Source organism: Penaeus vannamei, chromosome 36 (genome assembly GCF_042767895.1).
Source record: "Penaeus vannamei isolate JL-2024 chromosome 36, ASM4276789v1, whole genome shotgun sequence".
In the NCBI taxonomy this organism is placed as follows: domain Eukaryota; kingdom Metazoa; phylum Arthropoda; class Malacostraca; order Decapoda; family Penaeidae; genus Penaeus; species Penaeus vannamei.
Window position 1 is genome coordinate 22,870,616 of NC_091584.1, and position 20,000 is coordinate 22,890,615.

The 20,000-nt window shown below is 35.3% G+C and overlaps 2 protein-coding genes across 5 annotated transcripts in view; one reads left to right on the plus strand and one right to left on the minus strand.

The window, feature by feature from the left end:
- The first annotated feature begins 541 nt into the window (after positions 1–541).
- On the plus strand, positions 542–13,532 carry vtd (RAD21 cohesin complex component verthandi). Of its 4 annotated transcripts, none has more exons than XM_027352458.2 (10): positions 542–729; positions 5,331–5,486; positions 5,645–6,898; positions 7,014–7,112; positions 7,501–7,659; positions 7,925–8,062; positions 8,984–9,052; positions 9,354–9,509; positions 10,611–10,760; positions 10,932–13,532. In XM_027352458.2, exons 2-10 carry the CDS (start codon positions 5,343–5,345, stop codon positions 11,055–11,057), a joined length of 2,295 nt encoding a protein of 764 aa, XP_027208259.1. In that variant the 5' UTR covers positions 542–729; positions 5,331–5,342; the 3' UTR covers positions 11,058–13,532. The 4 variants fall into 4 exon arrangements, with proteins under 4 accessions (XP_027208259.1, XP_027208260.1, XP_027208261.1 ...); XM_027352459.2 differs by having other exon boundaries at positions 7,507–7,659; XM_027352460.2 differs by lacking the exon at positions 8,984–9,052.
- A 3,006-nt stretch (positions 13,533–16,538) lies between these two features.
- Positions 16,539–20,000, minus strand: part of LOC113808338 (protein LZIC) — a 4,323-nt gene continuing 861 nt past the window's right edge. Inside the window, exons 2-6 of the mRNA XM_027359749.2 lie at positions 18,630–18,744; positions 18,361–18,496; positions 18,074–18,229; positions 17,807–17,927; positions 16,539–17,609 (exon numbers count right to left, since the gene is read on the minus strand). Of these exons, the coding sequence (XP_027215550.2) occupies positions 17,563–17,609; positions 17,807–17,927; positions 18,074–18,229; positions 18,361–18,496; positions 18,630–18,730 (561 nt within the window). The 5' untranslated portion in view covers positions 18,731–18,744 and the 3' untranslated portion in view covers positions 16,539–17,562. The remainder of the gene's footprint in view (positions 17,610–17,806; positions 17,928–18,073; positions 18,230–18,360; positions 18,497–18,629; positions 18,745–20,000) is intronic.

The following is a 20,000-nucleotide window of genomic DNA, read 5'->3' on the forward strand; positions in this document are numbered from 1 at the left end:
TGTCTTTATTTTAAGGGAAATGTCATATTTTGAATGAGGGGGAATTTCCTTTTATATCATTATGAAATTGTATAACTCAGATGCGCCATGATTCCTTGCCTCTTTACTCCATCTTATTAAAATCTGATATGTCTAAAATAAGGAATATATTAGTTGAAAAATAGGAATAATAAACAGCATAACCAAAATTCCCGCGAAAATCATAAACATCCAAATTCACACTGGCAAGTGCCTCCGATACCTTATAGAACACCCAAAGTCTCTTGCCATCGGTTCGGGCGAACCGATGAATAAAAACCACACGACAGGATTTATGGAATGAGTATCCAAACTCACAACATAGAAATATAATTAAAAACCTCAAACTACAACCAAAAGATCCCTAAATCCCTCAAAACAATGAAAGATAACAGACAAAATAAGTAAAATCGTCATTTAACAAAGGTATCGAACCCTCCCGCGCGCACCTCTCCAGCGATGCTCTTTTGTCCCATCGATCCGCCGCGGGGGTGACGCTTCCCGGGAGTTCAAACCCAGCGCCAAAACGGTCCCGCGACGCCATCTTAACGGACGTGTTTTTCCGCCGATGTAAACAAATCTCGCTGGAATTAATCGGGGATTTTTCTCAAGTTCCGTGCGCCTTTTGAGCTTTTTCCCCTTTCCTCCCCTAGTCTACTTTATTTGGTGGAAGAGGAGGAGAGGAAGAAAGAAGAGAAGAGAGGGAGAGAGGTAAGGAAGAGGTTTTTATTTTTATTTGGGCGATTTTTTGGGTGGGAGGAAGAGTGAAATTTTCGTGTGTTTTGCTTTTTCTCTCTTCCTCTGCGTCGGTTTTATTCTGCGTGTTTCTCCCCCGTGGCTTAAATAACGCAGTGGGTTTTAATGAAGTGACGAAAGAAGAGAAAAGAAAATCAATAGAAAGAGAGAAACGTAAACAAAACTCGAAAGACTGTAAACAAACAAAACCCAATCCCATATTTTTCCCAATTTCTAGAAGAAAAAATGGAACAAAACGATTAGAAGTGAGAATTAGTGATAAAGAAACGACGAAAGAGTGCGAAGAGAAGTGAATAAACAGGAAATAGAGCGAAAGTGAAAGAACGCCCAAGAGTGGCTTTTTCGAAAGGACCGAAGGATACAGCTGAGGAATTTACCCGTCAATGTCGCCGTTTTAGTGATTTTGGTGATTGTTATTCCACTTAAAATACGTGATATATCCCGGAAAAATTGTTTCCAAGATGAAATTGTGTTTGTGAGTTGTATTTCGAGGAGCAGAGTGACGATTTCGTTGAGCCAGAATGGACGGCGAGTGTTTGGAGTGTAGGAATGCTCAATTGCCACCAATGATTATTAATATAAGGTGCATGGAGTGGAATTAAGTGTGATGCGATCATACAGAAGGAAAAATGAGACGGAGTATGTTGTTTCACGGAGAGTCCGTGCTGTTTCCACCGACGGGGTTTGTGCCACGGCACTTTTGCTTAGAAGAGGGGATGTTCAAGCTGGTTTGTGCCGAAGGAAATGCGACTTGTATTTTGTGGCGGATTAGTTTGTAATTTTCTAGAACTGGTCGGTATCTTGAAACCTGTTGAATTTGGTACTAAGGGACTCTTTATGGTGTCTAAATGTGCATATATAAGAGCTTTTGTTGACAGTTTGTCAAAATAGACATAATGGGGGTAGACTCTTAGATATTTGTGTAATTTAGTTATTGTTTGGGTGCACTGCTACCCCCCAAACCCCCATCCGGATGTTGAAATCTCCATTACGTCTAATAGCTAAGAAAAAGCTCAGAGAGGTACAAGTGATGTGCATGACTCTGGGAAAGGAAACTTTTCTTTTTTATACATAATTATTGTGTTTTTTTTTTCCCCTTTTTTTTATGATAGTTCCTCCAATAGGAGTCCATCATTACCAAATTTGATGGGTGTGATAAAGTGGACGAGTTCTAGAAAATGCCCGTGTTATTTACTATACGTGGTCAATTTTAGATGGAGGTGCCAGTCTGCTGGCACTGGTATTGGTCCCTGTTTTGACAGGAAATGTTAAAGGTGGTCTATAAATTCTTCTAGCTTGCAGAATCCATATGGTGGAATGCTCAAGTCATTGCAAATGATTTTTGAAATATAATTTTGAATTTGTGACCAGGTTCTGTAGTTCTTGTTCTCTTTTTTTTTCATTACTGAGTTCTTTTGTATTCCTTTCAATTTCCTCTCTCTCCATGCATATTTTTGTACCAAAGTTCATCTATAACTTATATATAATATATATTTATATATTTATATATGTTTATATATGTTTATATATTTATATATATATGCATATATATATGCGTATATATATGCATATATATATATATGCATATATATATGCATATATATATATATATGCATATATACATATATGCATATATACATACATATATACATATATATATACACATATATATATATACATATATATATATATATATACATATATATATATATACATACATATATATACATACATATATATATACATACATATATACATACATATATATATATGTATATATATATATATATATATATATATATATATATATATATATATATATACATGTATGCATACATACATACATACATACATACATACATACATACATACATATCTATACATAAATCTATACATATATCTATACATAAATCTATACATATATCTATACACATCTATACATATACTTATACATATACTTATACATATACATATACATATATATATATATATATATATATATATATATATATATATATATATATACATATACATACATACATACATACATATATATATATATATATATATATATATATATATATATATATATATATATATATACATACATACATATATACATACATATATATATATATAATTCTATAGTGGTAGCAGCTAACAAAAACTAGGATAATCAGGCTCCATGTGTATTTTAGTAGATGGCTACTGTACTGAGGACGATGAGCTTAGTGGTCTCGATGCTCAAGAAACTATTAAATTATTCTTATTTCCTTTCACATGTATATTGCTATTATTCATGTGTACAAGAGGAATTCATCAGTTAGGAGAAAGAGCAGTCAAAAAGGGGTATGGGGACATTGCCCTTGGGTTGGCAAATGCGGTAATCATTTGGGATCTCGGAGGCAACACCCTCAGGTTATGAAGGATTTTGGTTCATAGAGTGATTTTTGTGGTGGTTTGTGCATTTGTTATGGAATTCATTTATTTATTCAAGTTTGAGGTTTAGTCTGACATGTGAGGTCTTGTAAATGTTCAAAGTTGTCTTGGTATATTTGGAGGTGAAATCTTTGAATTACAGTTCAGGGATCCAATTTTTTAATGCTTTACTTTTTTTTTCTTTTCTTTTCTTTTCTTTCTTTCTTTCTTTTTTCTTTTCTTTCTTTTTTCTTTTCTTTCTTTCTTTTTCCTTTTCTTTTCTTTCTTTTCTTTTTTCTTTTCTTTCTTTTCTTTTTTTTTTCTTTCTTTCTTTTTTCTTTTCTTTCTTTCTTTCTTTCTTTCTTTCTTTCTTTCTTTCATTCTTTCCATCTGTTTTTTTTATCATGCTCATAAGATGATCCAAGGTAGCAACTACAGGTTTTAGCATATATTTGAATCCCTGCGTGTGTCTAACTGTTGCGGCCTTTGCACTTCCCTGTTGCTACTTCTGATATCCCCATCTGAAGTCTTTTTAAAAATCTCATGTTCCATAGCATAGTCACTGGAGAGGGGAGAGCTATCCTGGTAATATATAAAAAAATTCTTTGTATGGTAGTTTTAGAAGAAATTGCATAGTATTCTCTAGTGTCCTCCTCACAGTTGACCATATTAAGATACCGTGCCAAATAGAAGATATTGCTAGGATGCGTGTTTATACTCTCATTGCAACCCCAATGGAAATTATTGGTTTTGGTTCAATATGCATTCAAGGATAAGCTGCGTAAAGAAAGGAATTCTAAATTAATCATGGTAATAAGAATAAAAATTTGTAGGCCTACACAAGATTAAAACTTTTGAGCTCTTCGTTATAGGTATCCTTTGCATTATTGATGTGCATATTGTAAAAAAAATTCAAGTGCATTTGATAAATGTAGGTTATTGCACAGGAATTTACCATTGTTTCAGATACTGATTAAACTCTAAATTTGAGGGATGTTCTTAGGATTTGTTAGTATGGTCAGTTCAGGGGTCTTTTAAGCCAGGGCTTAGTTCTTATTGCTTTTTCAGTACTGAGTACAAGATGCTTTTCTTGTAATTATCCTAGAGGATCCTTATTTTTAATAGATATGAGCTTCTAATCAGGTTGGGTTACACTTCACCATACCCATATAACTTGCATACTTCTCGTGGTTTTATGCAGATCTATTATTGCCAGTGGCACTTCACCCCACTAATCACTGTGAATTAGATAGCTGGTTATGCTATATTTTCATTGACTAATAAGCATCCCTGAGTCCTGGATGCTTGAACCAACAAGTGGCCAATGATGTTATTTGCCTCTTGCCGATATGATGCCACATAAAAAGATAGTGTTTTGTGGAAAATTTGACAAAAATACTTGCAGGCATAGTTTCCTCTAGTAGCGCTGTCCTTATGCCTTTAGTGACTGTTTTAAATGGTAAAATAATGCTGAAATTTAGTAAAACTGGAAGATAAGTTGAATTGATGTTTGAAAAGTTTTTATTTTTTCATGACCAGAAATAAGTACTAAAAGTTCCTTGTCAGATTGAGAAAGTGGGCGGCCACATTTATTCGTTCCCTAATTATTGAATTAGACATTTTTATAAATTTGATTTAGAGAAAATTGGTAATTATGAGTAAATGCCACTGAAAGGATGTATGCCCTTTCACCTAAAATAGATATAACACCTAAATGGTAACTTTTGCAGAATCTCTTGTGTGTGAATGCAAACAAGATAGATATATAAATGTAGCCTTGCAAATTGTACAACTATCACTAGAAACTAATATGAAAAGTCCTCACAGGAATACATGCCTCAGTGTTTTTAATTGGCAAGATTTTAGGTTTGTAGCATCAATGAATATTTATTTTTGAAGGAATGTGGAATTGGGGAATGTTTTGATATATATCTCTAAGCTTGCATATGAGAAAAAGGTAACAGTGGGGGTAAATTAATAGTTTTTACTGTGAAATTGGTCTGCATAGAGGCTTATATCTACAAATCACTCAGCATTATGGTGAGCCAAGTGGGTTCCATGTGGAGAGGGAGATGTATTTATTTTTTTAATGAAGATTCTGGTGTGGTTACTTACAAGTATTTTTCTTCTATTTTCAGGAATAAACCACCATGTTTTACGCACATTTTGTGCTGGCCAAAAAGGGCCCCTTGGCCCGAATTTGGCTGGCCGCTCATTGGGATAAAAAGCTCACAAAAGCTCATGTCTTTGAGACTAATATTGAGAAGTCCGTTGATGGTATCTTGCAGCCAAAGGTAACGCTCAGTTTTATTTATCATTTTATATGTATATATTTCTCTTTTCTTTGAATGTATGTGGAATGTGTAATACTGCATTTCTTTTAATACTCTTCTTATAGTGCCTGTCAATCATTATTTGTATATCAATTTTTTCTTTACAATTTGTTTATTAGGTAAAGATGGCATTGAGAACATCAGGTCACTTGCTGTTGGGTGTGGTCAGAATTTACTCCCGAAAGGCCAAGTATCTCTTGGCTGACTGTAATGAGGCCTTTGTCAAGATCAAAATGGCCTTCAGACCAGGCATGGTCGATTTGCCTGAAGACATCAGGGAGGCAGCAGTCAGTGCCATCACACTCCCAGAGGTATTCCACGACTTTGATACCGCCATGCCAGAGCTGAATGACGTTGACATCCAGGCACAGTTCACTCTCAACCAGTCACGTGCTGAAGAGATCACAATGAGGGAAGACTATGGCAACATCTCCTTGGTGACAGGTGATGATGGCTTTGGAGACATGGGCTTTGAGGAACCCCCAGATATCATGAGGGATGCATCTGCCATGGACCAGACTTTAGACCACCCTAACCTGATCTTTGGCGATAACACCCCCTTGGACAAGGAGAAGGAACCCAGTGCATCCAAGGAACAGGACTCAAGATTGTCCACTGCAAGGGCAGACACATCAGCTCTTGACCTTGAAGCACCAATCAGAGACGATGGCTTTGGGGGCAACCTTGGGCAAGACATCATTGCTGGTGGACTTTTTGAAGGTGGGCTCTTCGATGACACACCCATTGGGGACGGTCCGAGTCTTGATGAACCCAAAGAAGAGAGACATGACGACTCTGATGATGACGGACTTGATAGGTTTGCAGGTCCTCCCTCAGTTGGCCCGCCATCTTCAGAGGAAGGTTCTCGCCCATCTACTCCCAAGCCTGAGAATCCAGATCCGGTTGAAGCCGATGAGGTCCCACCACCAGAAGGTGTGGAAGCAGCTCCTCAAAGCCAAGCTAATGAGACACTTGCCGGGCACGAGCAAACAACTTTGCTGCAGAATGAAGAGGAAAGCTTTGCCCTTGCCCCAGTGGATGCCTCTGCCATCAAGTCGGGTTGGCCGCGTGCTAAGAGGAAGAGGAAGCTGATTGTTGATGAAGTGAAGAATATTTCTGGTGAAGAAATGAAGGCGCAGCTCTCAGACACAACAGACATTGTAACCACCTTGGACCTGGCCCCACCAACCAAGCGTTTGATGCACTGGAAGGAAACTGGTGGTGTGGAAAAGCTGTTTGCACTGCCTGGTCGCCCAATCTATGCCCGCTCCCTTGCACGTATTTACCAGAGACACCTCACCTCGGAACCTGCACAGAACGAGGACTTCGGCATGGCAGGAGACAGGGAACTGGAGAATCTCAGCTTAGAAGTGGTAAGAGAGAATTGTTATTTTGACATTTTTTATGCTATAAAGATATTGAAAATCTGAAATGCTATTGACATGGATGTTATGCATAGACCTTAGATTTTAAATTTCCATTACCTAGGTGCGTGAGGCCGAGGAGCAAGAAACACCAGCCGCCCCCAAGACAAGAGGTCGACCTCCAAAGAGAAAGCACCCAGAACCAGAAGAAGAGGAAGAGGAGGTTTGTGCCTTTGCTTTGCTTTTTGCTTTTGCTTTTTCCAGTTTCCATTGAATATATAGGTATTAATTCAATTGAATATTTATTCTTTGTTTGAAATTTATCTTTTATTTATTGCATTTCTAGAACATTAGAAACTTGTAACCATTTTAAATTTATTGTTAATGTTTTAGTTTACATCATTGACATTCCCTAGAAAATGGATATGATAGATTAAGAAGAAAAGATTCTCTTATCACTTACACTCACTTTATATTATTATTTCCTGCCCTTTTGCTTTGTTGCTGAAATGCTTTTTATTTTTTATTTCATTTGAGTGCATAATATTCCTAACGTAAATTTCCTCAAGGGCAGAATAGGTCATTCAGTTCACACCACTCACCGTATCTAGCCACAGGTTCTGAGCATGTCAACGAGAAACATGGACCTCAACAACCAAATGATGTCGCCACAAGCCCCAGAGACCCCAGCACCTCCAGCCCCTTTGGAGGAACAGCCTCCGACTGCGCAAACTCCTGCTCCTGGTGGCGATGTCATTACTCTGGACGAGGTATGGTTTGAAATTTTTGTTATTGCCATTATTTATTTTCTATTCGGTATTTTATTGCTGATTTGAGAGCTTAAAGAGAAAGTTAGACTAAGTTACGTTTCCTAGAAATATTTGAAGAACAAACTTGTGAAGAAGGGGGAATATTATTATGAATTACGACCTTTTTTTTGTTTATTATCATGATTAGTTATGCCTATCTCTGTTTATTATTTTTATATATTATTTCTAGTTTTGCCTATCTTCATTTTCTCCTTTCCGTTCATAGGCTGCCGAGAATCCACAGACTCCAGGCATTCCGGACGAGGCTGCTGTTGCCAACCAGGAACCCGTTCCCCCAGAAACCCCAGCCCCAGCTACTCCTTTCCACAATCCAGAACAGCCACCAGAAAGTTTACCGAGTCAGGTATTTACCAAGATGGGTCAATGTCTTTATTATATTATTATGCATATGTGTTTGTGCTGTCTCTATGCAAGTCAGTGTTGAGCGTTCAGTCGGGATTTAAGGCCAGGTATGATTTGGGTTAAGGTGCTTCCTTAATTTTATATTTTCCATTAACAATCCTGCTCTGACCAATTCTTGACGCACTTCACTTTTGGTTCATTTTTGTTTGCACCGTTGTTTTAATTATGATAGTATCGTCCAGATCCCTGAGAAAAGGACATACACAGTCAGGTATGATCTAAGTTGCTACCATTTTAGGAAAAGTTGTGAATATGATGAGAGAGCCCAGACTTCACATTTAAATATCGTAACTTTTTAAAATGATCATGATATTATTTGCAATTAACCCATTCACGCCGGGTACATTTTGTAGCCAAAATAAAAAAATCCAGGCGGCTACAAAAATCGGCGGGCGGAGCTTCCCCGGAGTCTGTCCGCCCGCCTGGCCGCGCGCCACTGCTGTGTCGGAGCACAGCCCCGATACAGCGTCACACTGGCGGGCCGCCCGGCAATGTTTATTTTTTCCGGTGTCTCATATATGTGACACACGGAACGAATGTTTCAAGTTTAATTTTGCAAATATGCTGCTTACATTGCAATCTTGCATACAAGTTCTACACCATAATAGAAAGGTAACGTTGATTAATAACTAATCAACTGTGAGATCTAGGCTCTAGCATTACATTTCTATCCTTTGCCTTAATAATGGTAACAGGGTATAATTCAGGCTTATATTTGTGTTTGCCTTTTCTGTTGTCCCTTTTTGTTATTCTTCTGTTCGACTAACTACGGCTTAAAGCGGTAGACGGCGAAGGATTCAATCAGGTACGACTTTTTGCTTACCCCTATGTCTTATGCTTATTCTGTTAATGCTTCATCCAGACGCCCGCATACGCCACACCCTTCCAGAGTCCGATGCACATGGAGTTGGAGAACTTGGGATTCGACGAGGTAGGAACAAATCACACGGAACAACCAGTGTACCTTTACACCCTTACGTAGCTGATTCAGAAAATTTGTTGTCTTGATTTAAGCACTAGGTTCCTGTATTTTAGGATTTTAAAGTTTTTTGTTTATTGTTGAAGGGGGTTTAATTCTGATGTTTGTTTTAACTTTTTTTTTTTTACAAACAAACCTTATCAAATTATGTAGCTTTTGATATCATTTCCTAACAAACATTTACAATCACACTACATCAATAACTTATGCTTTTCCACTTTTGTTGTAACTAATCTCAAAATCTCTCTCTCAGAATCAGCCTCAGCTGGAAAATCATGGTTACGAGGAGTCTCACCCCCCAGCCAACACTCCAGGAGGGTTGTCAGATGGTGGACCAAGATCGAATTATTCAGAACGGGCAAACACCCCTACTACGCCATTCAGACAGGACGAGGCCCATGAGGAGGAGGTTCGTTTGATTTACTTTGTTATTTATACATCGTTGTTTTTATTAATTGTTCCTTGATAAGGCTAGGTGGTTCATCAAAGCAGTGATATTGAAAGGATATTCTGAATACATAGCTTTAGATAGTCAAAGTGATTTGAACAAATCATCTAACTTCAAATCTCTTACTGTTATTGCTTACAATAGTGTGTGAAGGTAGGTTTGCAGAATAGAATATAACTTCTCCACAATCTATAGAGGTATTCACTAAGCCAGTCTTTTATTCATGGGAATTCTCATTTATGATACATCAAAGTATTGCCTTTAGATATCCGCTGCCTATAGATATACCAACAGTACAGGTCCTGTAAAGGTTTTACTTGGAAGAAAAAAAATAGAAAATGGAGAATTAAAGTGATATGACAAATAATTGATTTGAGTATAAGTGTATATATTTATTGTGGACCATGTATAACTTGTGGTATATCAGCTCATTGAGACCAATATTTGGTATTTGGTGAATACTTTCATAGTGAATCAGTTCATCATTAAACAAGTTATTTTGATTTTTATTATTGCAATTAGATATTTGAGACACAAAAGAGCAATACACTTGTTTGAATGGTTTTATGTGTTATTCACCATCCACATGTTGTTTTACACAAAGAATATTATTGTTTGTCTTGCTTGTATTATTTCTGGTATTTTTATTAATTTTATTATTTGTTTATTTTTCTATTATTTAAAAGTATTTGCTGTTATTTTGTCAATAGATATTCAACATTGTGACTATAGATCACAAAAGATTAATTTTGGTATCCGATTTTCTTTAATTTATTTAAAAAAAAGAAATGTATTTATTTATATATATGTATGTATACATGTTTACATACATGTATACTTCATTGCATAAAGGTAAAAAGTTGATTATTCTTACCATTGCAAGAGAACTGAATAATGCATAGTGAATATATAGGGAACAGAATCTTGTTATAAATTCCAGTTGAGAAGTGAACTGTTTTGATGTAAAATTACTGCATTTGCAGTAGTAATCAGTTCACAGTTCTTTCCTACCTGTGTTCAGTGTTACATTTATGGAACTCAATGAATAACTTTTTTCCATAGGAGGAACAAGCAGACGATGAAACTTATGAACAATTTGAAGAACGTGTGGTCAACAAGCGTGCTGGACACATGTTCCACTCCATTAAGAGGAGGCTAAGAAACAACAACATATTGTTCTCAGACATGGTTCACCAGAACAACAGAAAGCAGGTAATATTACTTCACAATTACTTTTCCTTTGAGTTTATGCATTTAAAAAATGTAATTCTTTCATATTTTGTATTTTTATAATGTGTCACAAATTTACTGAATTTTACTGGAACTGTATATGAAGATTTTTTTTTTTGAAGTTGTATTGATAGTTAAATTTATTCCAATTAGGTGGCACAGAAGTTCTACACGATGTTGGTGTTGAAGAAGCTACAGGCAGTAGAACTGCATCAAGAGGGTCCCTTCACAGAAATGTTCATCAGCAGAGGTGCATTATTTGAAAATGCATCCTTATAAATACACCCTTCATTTGGTGAGATGTGTGTGTGTGTGTTTACTGTACGTTTAAGGAGGACCAAAGAGGCTATTTCACTGTGCCTAGGACAAGGGAAAGTTTCAACTGTACATATATCAGCACCTGGTTGACTGCAGAATTAGCCAAGAAAAAGGACTTTTGGACATGGTAACATATCGGTTGATATGTGTGTGGACGTAGATTATACATCAGCACTGGAACTTAGGGTTCTTGTTAGTGGGCAAGAACACACCTTACTTAGGATTAAACTAATCAAAATATTTACAGAAATATTAACAGAAATGATATTTGTGATTTATGGTTATCTAGGTTCATGGCAGAATTTTTATAACATTGGGCAGAAATTACTCAATTTCAAAACCTTTAGTAACACTGTTTATATATATAAAGATACATGTGTGCATATTTAGTTATGTATGTATTTATACATATATATATATACAAAGATACTGATTGGGAAATGATAGATTTACATAGGTGTATGCAAAAGAATGGTTATTATTACTGTTGTAATCTTTTATTTATTGTATAATATTTTATATATGTATTGTTGGTATACCAAATTGAAATTGGATTACCTCATGCTGAGTCCTGGATCCAAATCCTGGTCGCAGTACCTTTAAGGGGTAATATTGCCGGGGAATGTCTTTCATGGGGGAAATATTCAAAATTACAAAAATGATATATAATAACTTTGTTGAAAATGGATGATTATTAAGAAAATGATTACAATAACAGTAATAATCACACAACACTTTTTCTTGTGAAGGAAAAGTAATGATCATACAAAAACAAAGTAGTATTCATTGTCAAAATTTGGGTATTTTGTTTTAAAAGTTACTCTTTTTGTTGGAGAAGCAAGTAATGCAGAATATTTAGCCTTGCATTGCTCTGCTTGATTCCTGTAGTACAGGTCAAAGTTGACTCCTGCCTTTAAGGTATATTATTTACAAGTGAAGGGCATCATCAGTTCTATTGTTTTGAGAACTTTAAACTAAACTTTTTTCTTTTTTTTTTCTGGGACAACCCATTTTTATATGTATATAAAAACCAATATTATCTTGTATTATCATTGTGATTTTTAAAACCTGTTCTGCCCATAGCTAGATTCAGATTTTGTACATGAAGGGTCTCAAAAAGGTTGGTTCACAAGATATGGTTATACTTTTTTAAAGAGTAGAAGAGGTCTTATGTTTGAGGTCGCTCCACTTGGAAGAAAATTTGTGTGAAAGGTTTAATTAGATGTGAAACAGAAGTAACCATTTCGGTCTTGTCTTGGTTTCGAATATTCCCAATGTGTTATGGTGGCATGAACTGCCCCCTTAGTCGTGCAGCCTGGTGGTTGTAAAGCAGATGTGCTATTACTTATCATTTTACTTGCTAAAGAGTTGAATATACTTACCACAATAGCAAAAAAAGACTAATGTGTATATGGTTATATTTTAGTTCTGATGTTACGATGTCTTAACCATCCCCCCACCCCCCACCCCCTCACATTTTCACCTCCTCATATTCACTTTCACAAGAATTGCATTAAATTTCCAAATTCAGATTTTTGTAGTCCTTGATTAATGAGAATTCTAAATGAGATTTCAGGAAAAGAGCTAGGAATGTTTTTTTATTTTTCATTTTTATTTTTATGTCTGGTTTTATTTTCTTCCTGTGGCTATCATTGTGTTTTGCATATCTTTGTTTCTGGGTCCGATCGAGGAAGTGTGGTGCCACTGAAGTACAAATTTTCTTTCATGAATGTATAACTTTTCCTTTTTTTTTCCATTTTCTTTTTTTTTCTTCTTCTTTTTTCTTTATGCAAAGTAATGCCTGATGTCTTGTTCAGATTGCTTGCCATAGATGTCTCATAGTTAAATTTATATATTGAGTATTAGAGGTCTTGCAGCATCTGACGAGCCATTTGCCATTACCAGACAGCATTATGCAAAACAGTGATTCCACTGGGAAGGTAAACTTTACTAGAACATTTCACAAGTGTTTGTCTGTGTGTGTATAAAGAATGAGAATTTGTATTATTTGTAGAGATTTTTGTATTTTCCTTTATATGTATTTGTATGTCACATATGTGTATACGTTATTGGTGAAAGGCATGTGAGAAAAGAAAATTTACTGTACAAATATATTATATGTAATGCTTTTAACTATATCAGAGGATTTTATGAATCATTTGTAAAAATTGTCTGATATAGTATTTAAGCATTATGAAGTTGGTAGTGTGTGTGTGTGTGTGAGTGTGTCTGTGTGTTTGTGTGTGCATTTGTGATGCAAAAATAGGGTAAGGATCTATGGAAAAATGCAGTTCATGTTGTGTTGGTATATTGAATAAAGCAGTTTACAGATATTATTTTCAGTGTTATCACCAGATTGGATGTAGAAAGGAAGCAAAAAGAAAAAAAAGCAGAGTATTTATAAAAATTTTAACAATAAAATGAAAAGCAATTTGAGTGGTGTGTTTCATTTAATAAGACCTAAAATTCCAACCCAATAAACCAAACTACCACCAGAATGGATTAAAAACTACCATGGTTACATGCTTATCTCCCAGATTGACATTTGTTTATATCTACCTATTCACATTAAAGTGTTTGATATTTATTAGGATGACTACTGTTTTACATTATTTTATGTTGGTACTATGAGAAAATTAGTTAATTGCCAATAATCTAAAGTAAAAAGGAGGGTACTGTTGGGAGATTATATTCTTGAGATTATTTTTAGCTGATCTTTATAGCTCAAACTTTGAAAAAAAAGTACATTTACTTTAAATTACATGTTAATGTTGCATGGCTGAATCTAGGCTGTTTGAAAATGAAAACAGTTTTCAGGTTTAGGTTATGTATATAGTCAAATGGATAGATAATTCAGGCAAACTTCAGCACAACTCTCACTTCCTCTTAAGGAAAATGTTTACTCTTTCATCACAGACAAGGAATGTTGACTTCTGCTATAAGTAAATAAACTTTCCAACTTTTACATTTTTTCTTAAGCAATAAATTGATAACTGATGATATTTTACCATGAGAGACACAAAGGCCATGACAAATTGCTGCGTCAACAACTGTCTTTAGCGGCATATTCAAAATGTAGTAATAGAGAGAGTCTTGTACATAAGGTGAAATTTGTGGATTCCCAGAATGTTCATGGCCAAAACAAATGTTTGGCAAAAAGGCCAAAAATGAGTTAGATGTCAGTGGTTGTAGAACGCTGTAGGTTAGCATGGTAATAATAAGGGTAAAGAAGGAAAAGCAAACAGTATGAAGGCTATTCAGGACTGGCACATCCTTTCAGCACAACTCTTCAAACTAGGATGTGGACAGAAGAAAAAGACAAAAGAAAAGACCATGCAAAATAAGTTAAGGTAGGGGTGATCCCCTACCTTTGGGTCTCAGTCTCCATCCCCTATAAGCTCCTGCACAAGAAGAAGCAAGGGATTGGGTGTATGTGACAACAGCAATGCTTTTTAACAAGAAATAACTTCATAGTCTGTATTTTTTCTGTTCCTATGCATATCCTGTCACAAATATCACACACGAAGCAGGAAATAGAAAATATATTAAAGATTCAAAACTTATTCTAGTTTATAGATAATGAATTAAAAGTACGTAATGCCATTTGCAGTTTTGCTTTTAAATACAGTGCATATAAGGGAAAGCCAATTCAATTACAAGATTAAGGTGCCATGGTCTGGTGAAAATTTGTACAGGACAATGATACAAGTTCGGCAAACAGCATAACTGTGATAAGGCCAAAAAAACATGAAGTGATAAAATTCCCTTCTCATAAAAAATAGCATATCTATATTTTGAAAAATTAGCCAAGATCCCCATACACATCAAGTCTAAATATGAATGATATGCATGTTGTTGTATTCATTATACACCAATAAAAATACTCAATCATGTTGGCACATGTCTGTATATGTGAGTGCATGCTTGGGTGTGTGTGTGTGTATGTCTGTATGTGTGTAAGTGTCTCTCTCTCTCTATATATATATCTGTTTATATATATGTATGTATATATATATATATACACACATTTATTTATATATGTGTGTGCGTGCATGTGTGTAGGTATGTGTAAGTGTGTATGACCGAGTTTGCATCTGGATGAGTGTGTGTCTGTATGTGTGTGTGTGGGTGTGTGTGATTGTGTGTGGATGTGTATATATGTGTGTGTGTTTTCCTGATCTTACAATTCCTCACACTCAATATGATCCTCACCATCAGAGCTTTCACCAAACAAAATTTCTTCCACATTTAGTTCAGGGATGCTTTTCTTCTGTTGAGCCATTTTTCTAATATTATTTGAAAGAAAAATGAATCAAGTCTAGGTACAGGTCATACTAAAGCTAATACCACCTTATACCATTACCATCAGTGCATCACACCTGCGGAATATTACCACCAACACTAATCATGGGTATAGCACACCCAACTTACATTACCAAAACCACTAACCGCGGGTATAGCACACCCAACTTACATTACCAAAACCACTAACCACAGGTACAGGACACCCAACTTACATTACCATCAACACTAATCACAGGCAGAGCACACCCAACTTACCAAAAACACCATAGATGTGAAACACCATTACTTCTGTAACTGATAATCACTAACCATGAGTTCCTTACACCTGAAAGTGGGTCTTGAGCAGATAGTCACGGACAGAGAGTTAGGATATGATGTATCCATCAAAGCCGATTGGTAAATAAGAGTACCAAGATGAATGCAACTTTTATGCATCAAGCAATCTTGTAGACTCAACTTCATTAAAAAACAACATATTGCACATACAGTATGTTATATGAATTGCTATGGTAGTATGCAAAGCTTAGTAGGTCAATTTCACATTTTTTTTATAAGCCTTGCTTCTTTGAACAGTAATAAAATATAATACTTTTTCATGTTTTTCCACTAATGCTTTGCTGGTACAACATTCCATTTTCATGTATATTATTCATTTTTGTCACATTTTCTAATGTTATACTGGCTCATATAAAATACAAAATCATCTGATTAAATGAGAGAGAGAAGAAGCAGGTAGATCCAAGACATACATTTGAGTGCCAACCTGGAATATTAAATTACTCCACTTTCTTTTTTACTTGAATGTTTGGTGATGCTTAGGTGATAGCAACTTATCTGAATAACATTGTTGTATTTCACTTAATTATCAAAACTAACTCGTTAACTATCCAATACTTAACATCCCCAATCTATTTTTCTGACATCTATCTTTACAACCTTGTCAACTGCATCTTTACCTCGAAGAAAGAAGAAAAGGAAGAAAAGAAGAGAAGAGAAGAGAAGAGAAAAAGAGGGGAAAAAGCAAAAGAAGAAAAAGAAGGAGAAGAAGAGGAGTATAGGTTGTCTGCATTTCTACTGCTTTAGGCCCAAGATTCCGAGTTCGATGACTCAACAGCCATGTGTAATAAAATCACAATATGCTTAGAATTAATCACTTTATGTAATATCAAAATATTACTTACATATTATGCATTGTAAAATAATCAGTTCACATTCATTCCTTTACTACAGATGTCACAATGAACAGTTTATATTTTACACCTCACACGACTAGCTGTCCTACACTTGCTGTCACAGCCGAAACCTATACTAATAATTGGTATAAAAATACATTCTTCTGTGCTTGTTCTAAGGTTAGTAAAATACAGAAGAGAGAAAGACAATGCCAAATAATTATAATTATAATAAAAAAAAATTATCTTTTTCTAGACAGACAATGATTCTTATTTTCCACACACCCATATTAAAAGAAAATGTAAAATGTTAGCATAATATGAATCAACTGCTTCACCATCACTGAATGCAACAAGTAAAATAAAATCATTACCATCTACTGTTTAAAACACTAAAAAATTACACAAACCCCATGTATCTGAGTATGGAAGATCAATCAGTTGACTTGCAGCATTATCTACTGTAAAATATAAAATATAATCAATATACTATACAGTCATATCACCCATTGAATCTGACTAATAAAAAATACTGCTATGAATAATGGCCAAAAAGATGCATAAAAAAATGGATTATAAAAATTAAATATCTTATAAAAGAGTGTGCCCATACAAGAGAATAATCCTATATCTAAATCATTTGTAATTCTTCAAAATTCCACAAACATCCTGAGACACAAAGCTAGCTACTTATACTTAAATCATGTTCCCTGTTATTTCCTGAAAGGCACGTAAAATCTGAACGCTGAAAGTGGATGCATACAAACTGCTTTGTAATGGAACAATATTCCTCTCCTTTTTGGACATACTCTTTCTCCTTAGTAATCTTGCTACTCTTGGTAAGAAATCTACATTAACTTAGGTATAAAATTTTCCTGTCATAGAAATAGATAGGAATTGCAGGAAAAACATTCATTAGTGTAGGAAGAAAAGTACAGTCGTTTCATCTATTGGTAAATCGTAAGTAATGCTAAACCTTGTATCTGAGTCTATTGCAGTCCCTGTCGAGCCATTTCAAGGACCTTCTGACTTGACCCTGTGGAACCAAAACATTGTGTTGAAGTTATACTAGAGCTAAATATCAAAAGAATAGTAATGAATATTCTCCATCAATTCTTGACTTATCTAGGGAAAAACATCCATATCAAAATAATAAAATCATCATTCTGTATATCCATGATGATCTCAAAGTTGAATCATGCATAAGCTAGCTGAAACAGGATGAATTGTTACCTTCATCATCAGTGACTTGATCAAAGTTTTTCATGAGTGATGAGGCATGGGCGTCTAAGAAGCTTCGTTCTCCTTCCTCCAGCGTTTCTCCCAGTTTTTGCAATGCACTCAGGATCTCGAGCTATGGAAATATAACACACTGTACTCATTGAGACACCTGAAGACACATAGTGTATATTTGCAACATTTTTAAATTAATGATACTATTATCTACCACAAAATGAGAACTACAAAGAAATAATATAAAATTACAATAAGTTTTATAACCTTTTGTTGTGTATAAGAATCCATGGTTAGCTTTCCAATTTTCTGGTCTCTCTCAATCTGGAACAGCTTTTCACGCAGCTGATCAGGTTGCTTCTTCGCAAACATCTGAATCACTTCAGGTGTCTTGAAGGCTTGGGAGATGGCTGCCTGTATTGCCTGTATGAGAGGAAAAATCCCTTCTTTTAAACAAAAAATTGTACACTACTGTGTGAAGCATCATACTTGTAAAAGGAATCTCAAGATAATTAATATCATTGATTATGTCTTTGGATATTTAAATGACCTACCAGTTGCATAGCACTCAGTGAGTCAACAAGAGTCATGTTCCCACTGCTCATGCGAGTTAGAGAGGCCTGGAATTCGTTCAGCTGTTCAATTGTGTCTTTGTGAACCTCATCGTATTCTTCTGGGTCCAATTCTCCTCTGTAAAAAACAGCAAAAAGGTGGGTCAAAGTCGAGGATCAGTATGATATTAAGTCATTGCGAAAAATGTGATAACTGTGACATAATTCCTGATGTTTCAACTTGTGTAATTCTATCATACAATATTTCTCACTTGCATTCCTCCAAATCTGCAAGCTGAGCTACCAATCGATCCAGCTGTTCTTCCAGCTGTTGCCGCAACTTCTGTGTCTCTGTTGTTCCACGACTTGCCATGGTTCTTATTCAATCTACAAGTGATAGTATTAGATCAATTAACATGTGTAAGGCATAAAATAAAAGCTCTATTATAACATCCAGTGAAAAAGGGTCATTAGTAATATAAAAGAAACATGTATGTATATAAGGCACTGGCAAATAATAAAACATAAGATACAACTGAGTATTTACTAAGTCCCAACCAGAACTGTTAGAAAACCACAATAAAGAAAAAAAATTGTCTATATTATAATTCTTGTTCCATAAGTGGGAGAAACATTGATATCATGAGGTCCCTTATGTTAGAGTGGGGGATATATCTCAATTTTACAAAAAGAGAAAGAAAGAAAAAAAATAGCCAGTACATTAAAACACAAAGATGAACTTGTACACATCCACACACACACACACATACACATACACACATAAACACACATACACACACACACACACACACACACACACACACACACACACACACACACACACACACACACACACACACACACACACACACACGCACACACACACACACACACACACAAACACACACACACACACACACAAACACACACACAAAGGAAACTAAAACAGTGGAAAAAGAAAAAAAAACAAGAATAGGACTCTACATACACCGTACTGCACCTCAAGAGATTTTCAAGTAACTGCACACATCACATGTTGTTCAATCCTACTTATAAGAATGTACTGGAAGTCCCAATGGAGAGGGAATCTATATTACTGTAAATGGTGAAAACACTGACTAACAATATATCTACAAAGAAGACTTCTGTTAGCTATATGACTAATTCTAGATTCGTGGTTCTCAAACTGCAGGCAACAAAGCCATTTCTAGGGGGTAGAAGTGGCTTCGTTGGTAATAGCTGTAAATCGATAGGTAGTAATGATAAATAAACAAATAAATATTAAAAAAAACAGATAAAACAGAGGTAATTATACTAAGATATCACAATCAAAGAATCATATTTCACTTTCTGTCCTGTAAATATGCATTAACTTAAGCTTTCCTCTATCTTTCTTTCCTGAACTTTAAATAACTGAAGAGGAAGGTGATGATGGTAATGGTATTCTATCATAGCACTGCCATGGGTAACAATACCAAAAAAGTTTGAGAACTACTGCTCTAAACGCAAACCTCAGTCCTATTACAGTGTTATCCAGATATCTAGTCCTTGAGTAACCTCCTGCCTCCTGTACTGGGTTCTTCACAAATACTCTTCTCCTTGCATGTTTCACCTGGCTCTGACGGGCTCTTTGGGGTGTTACA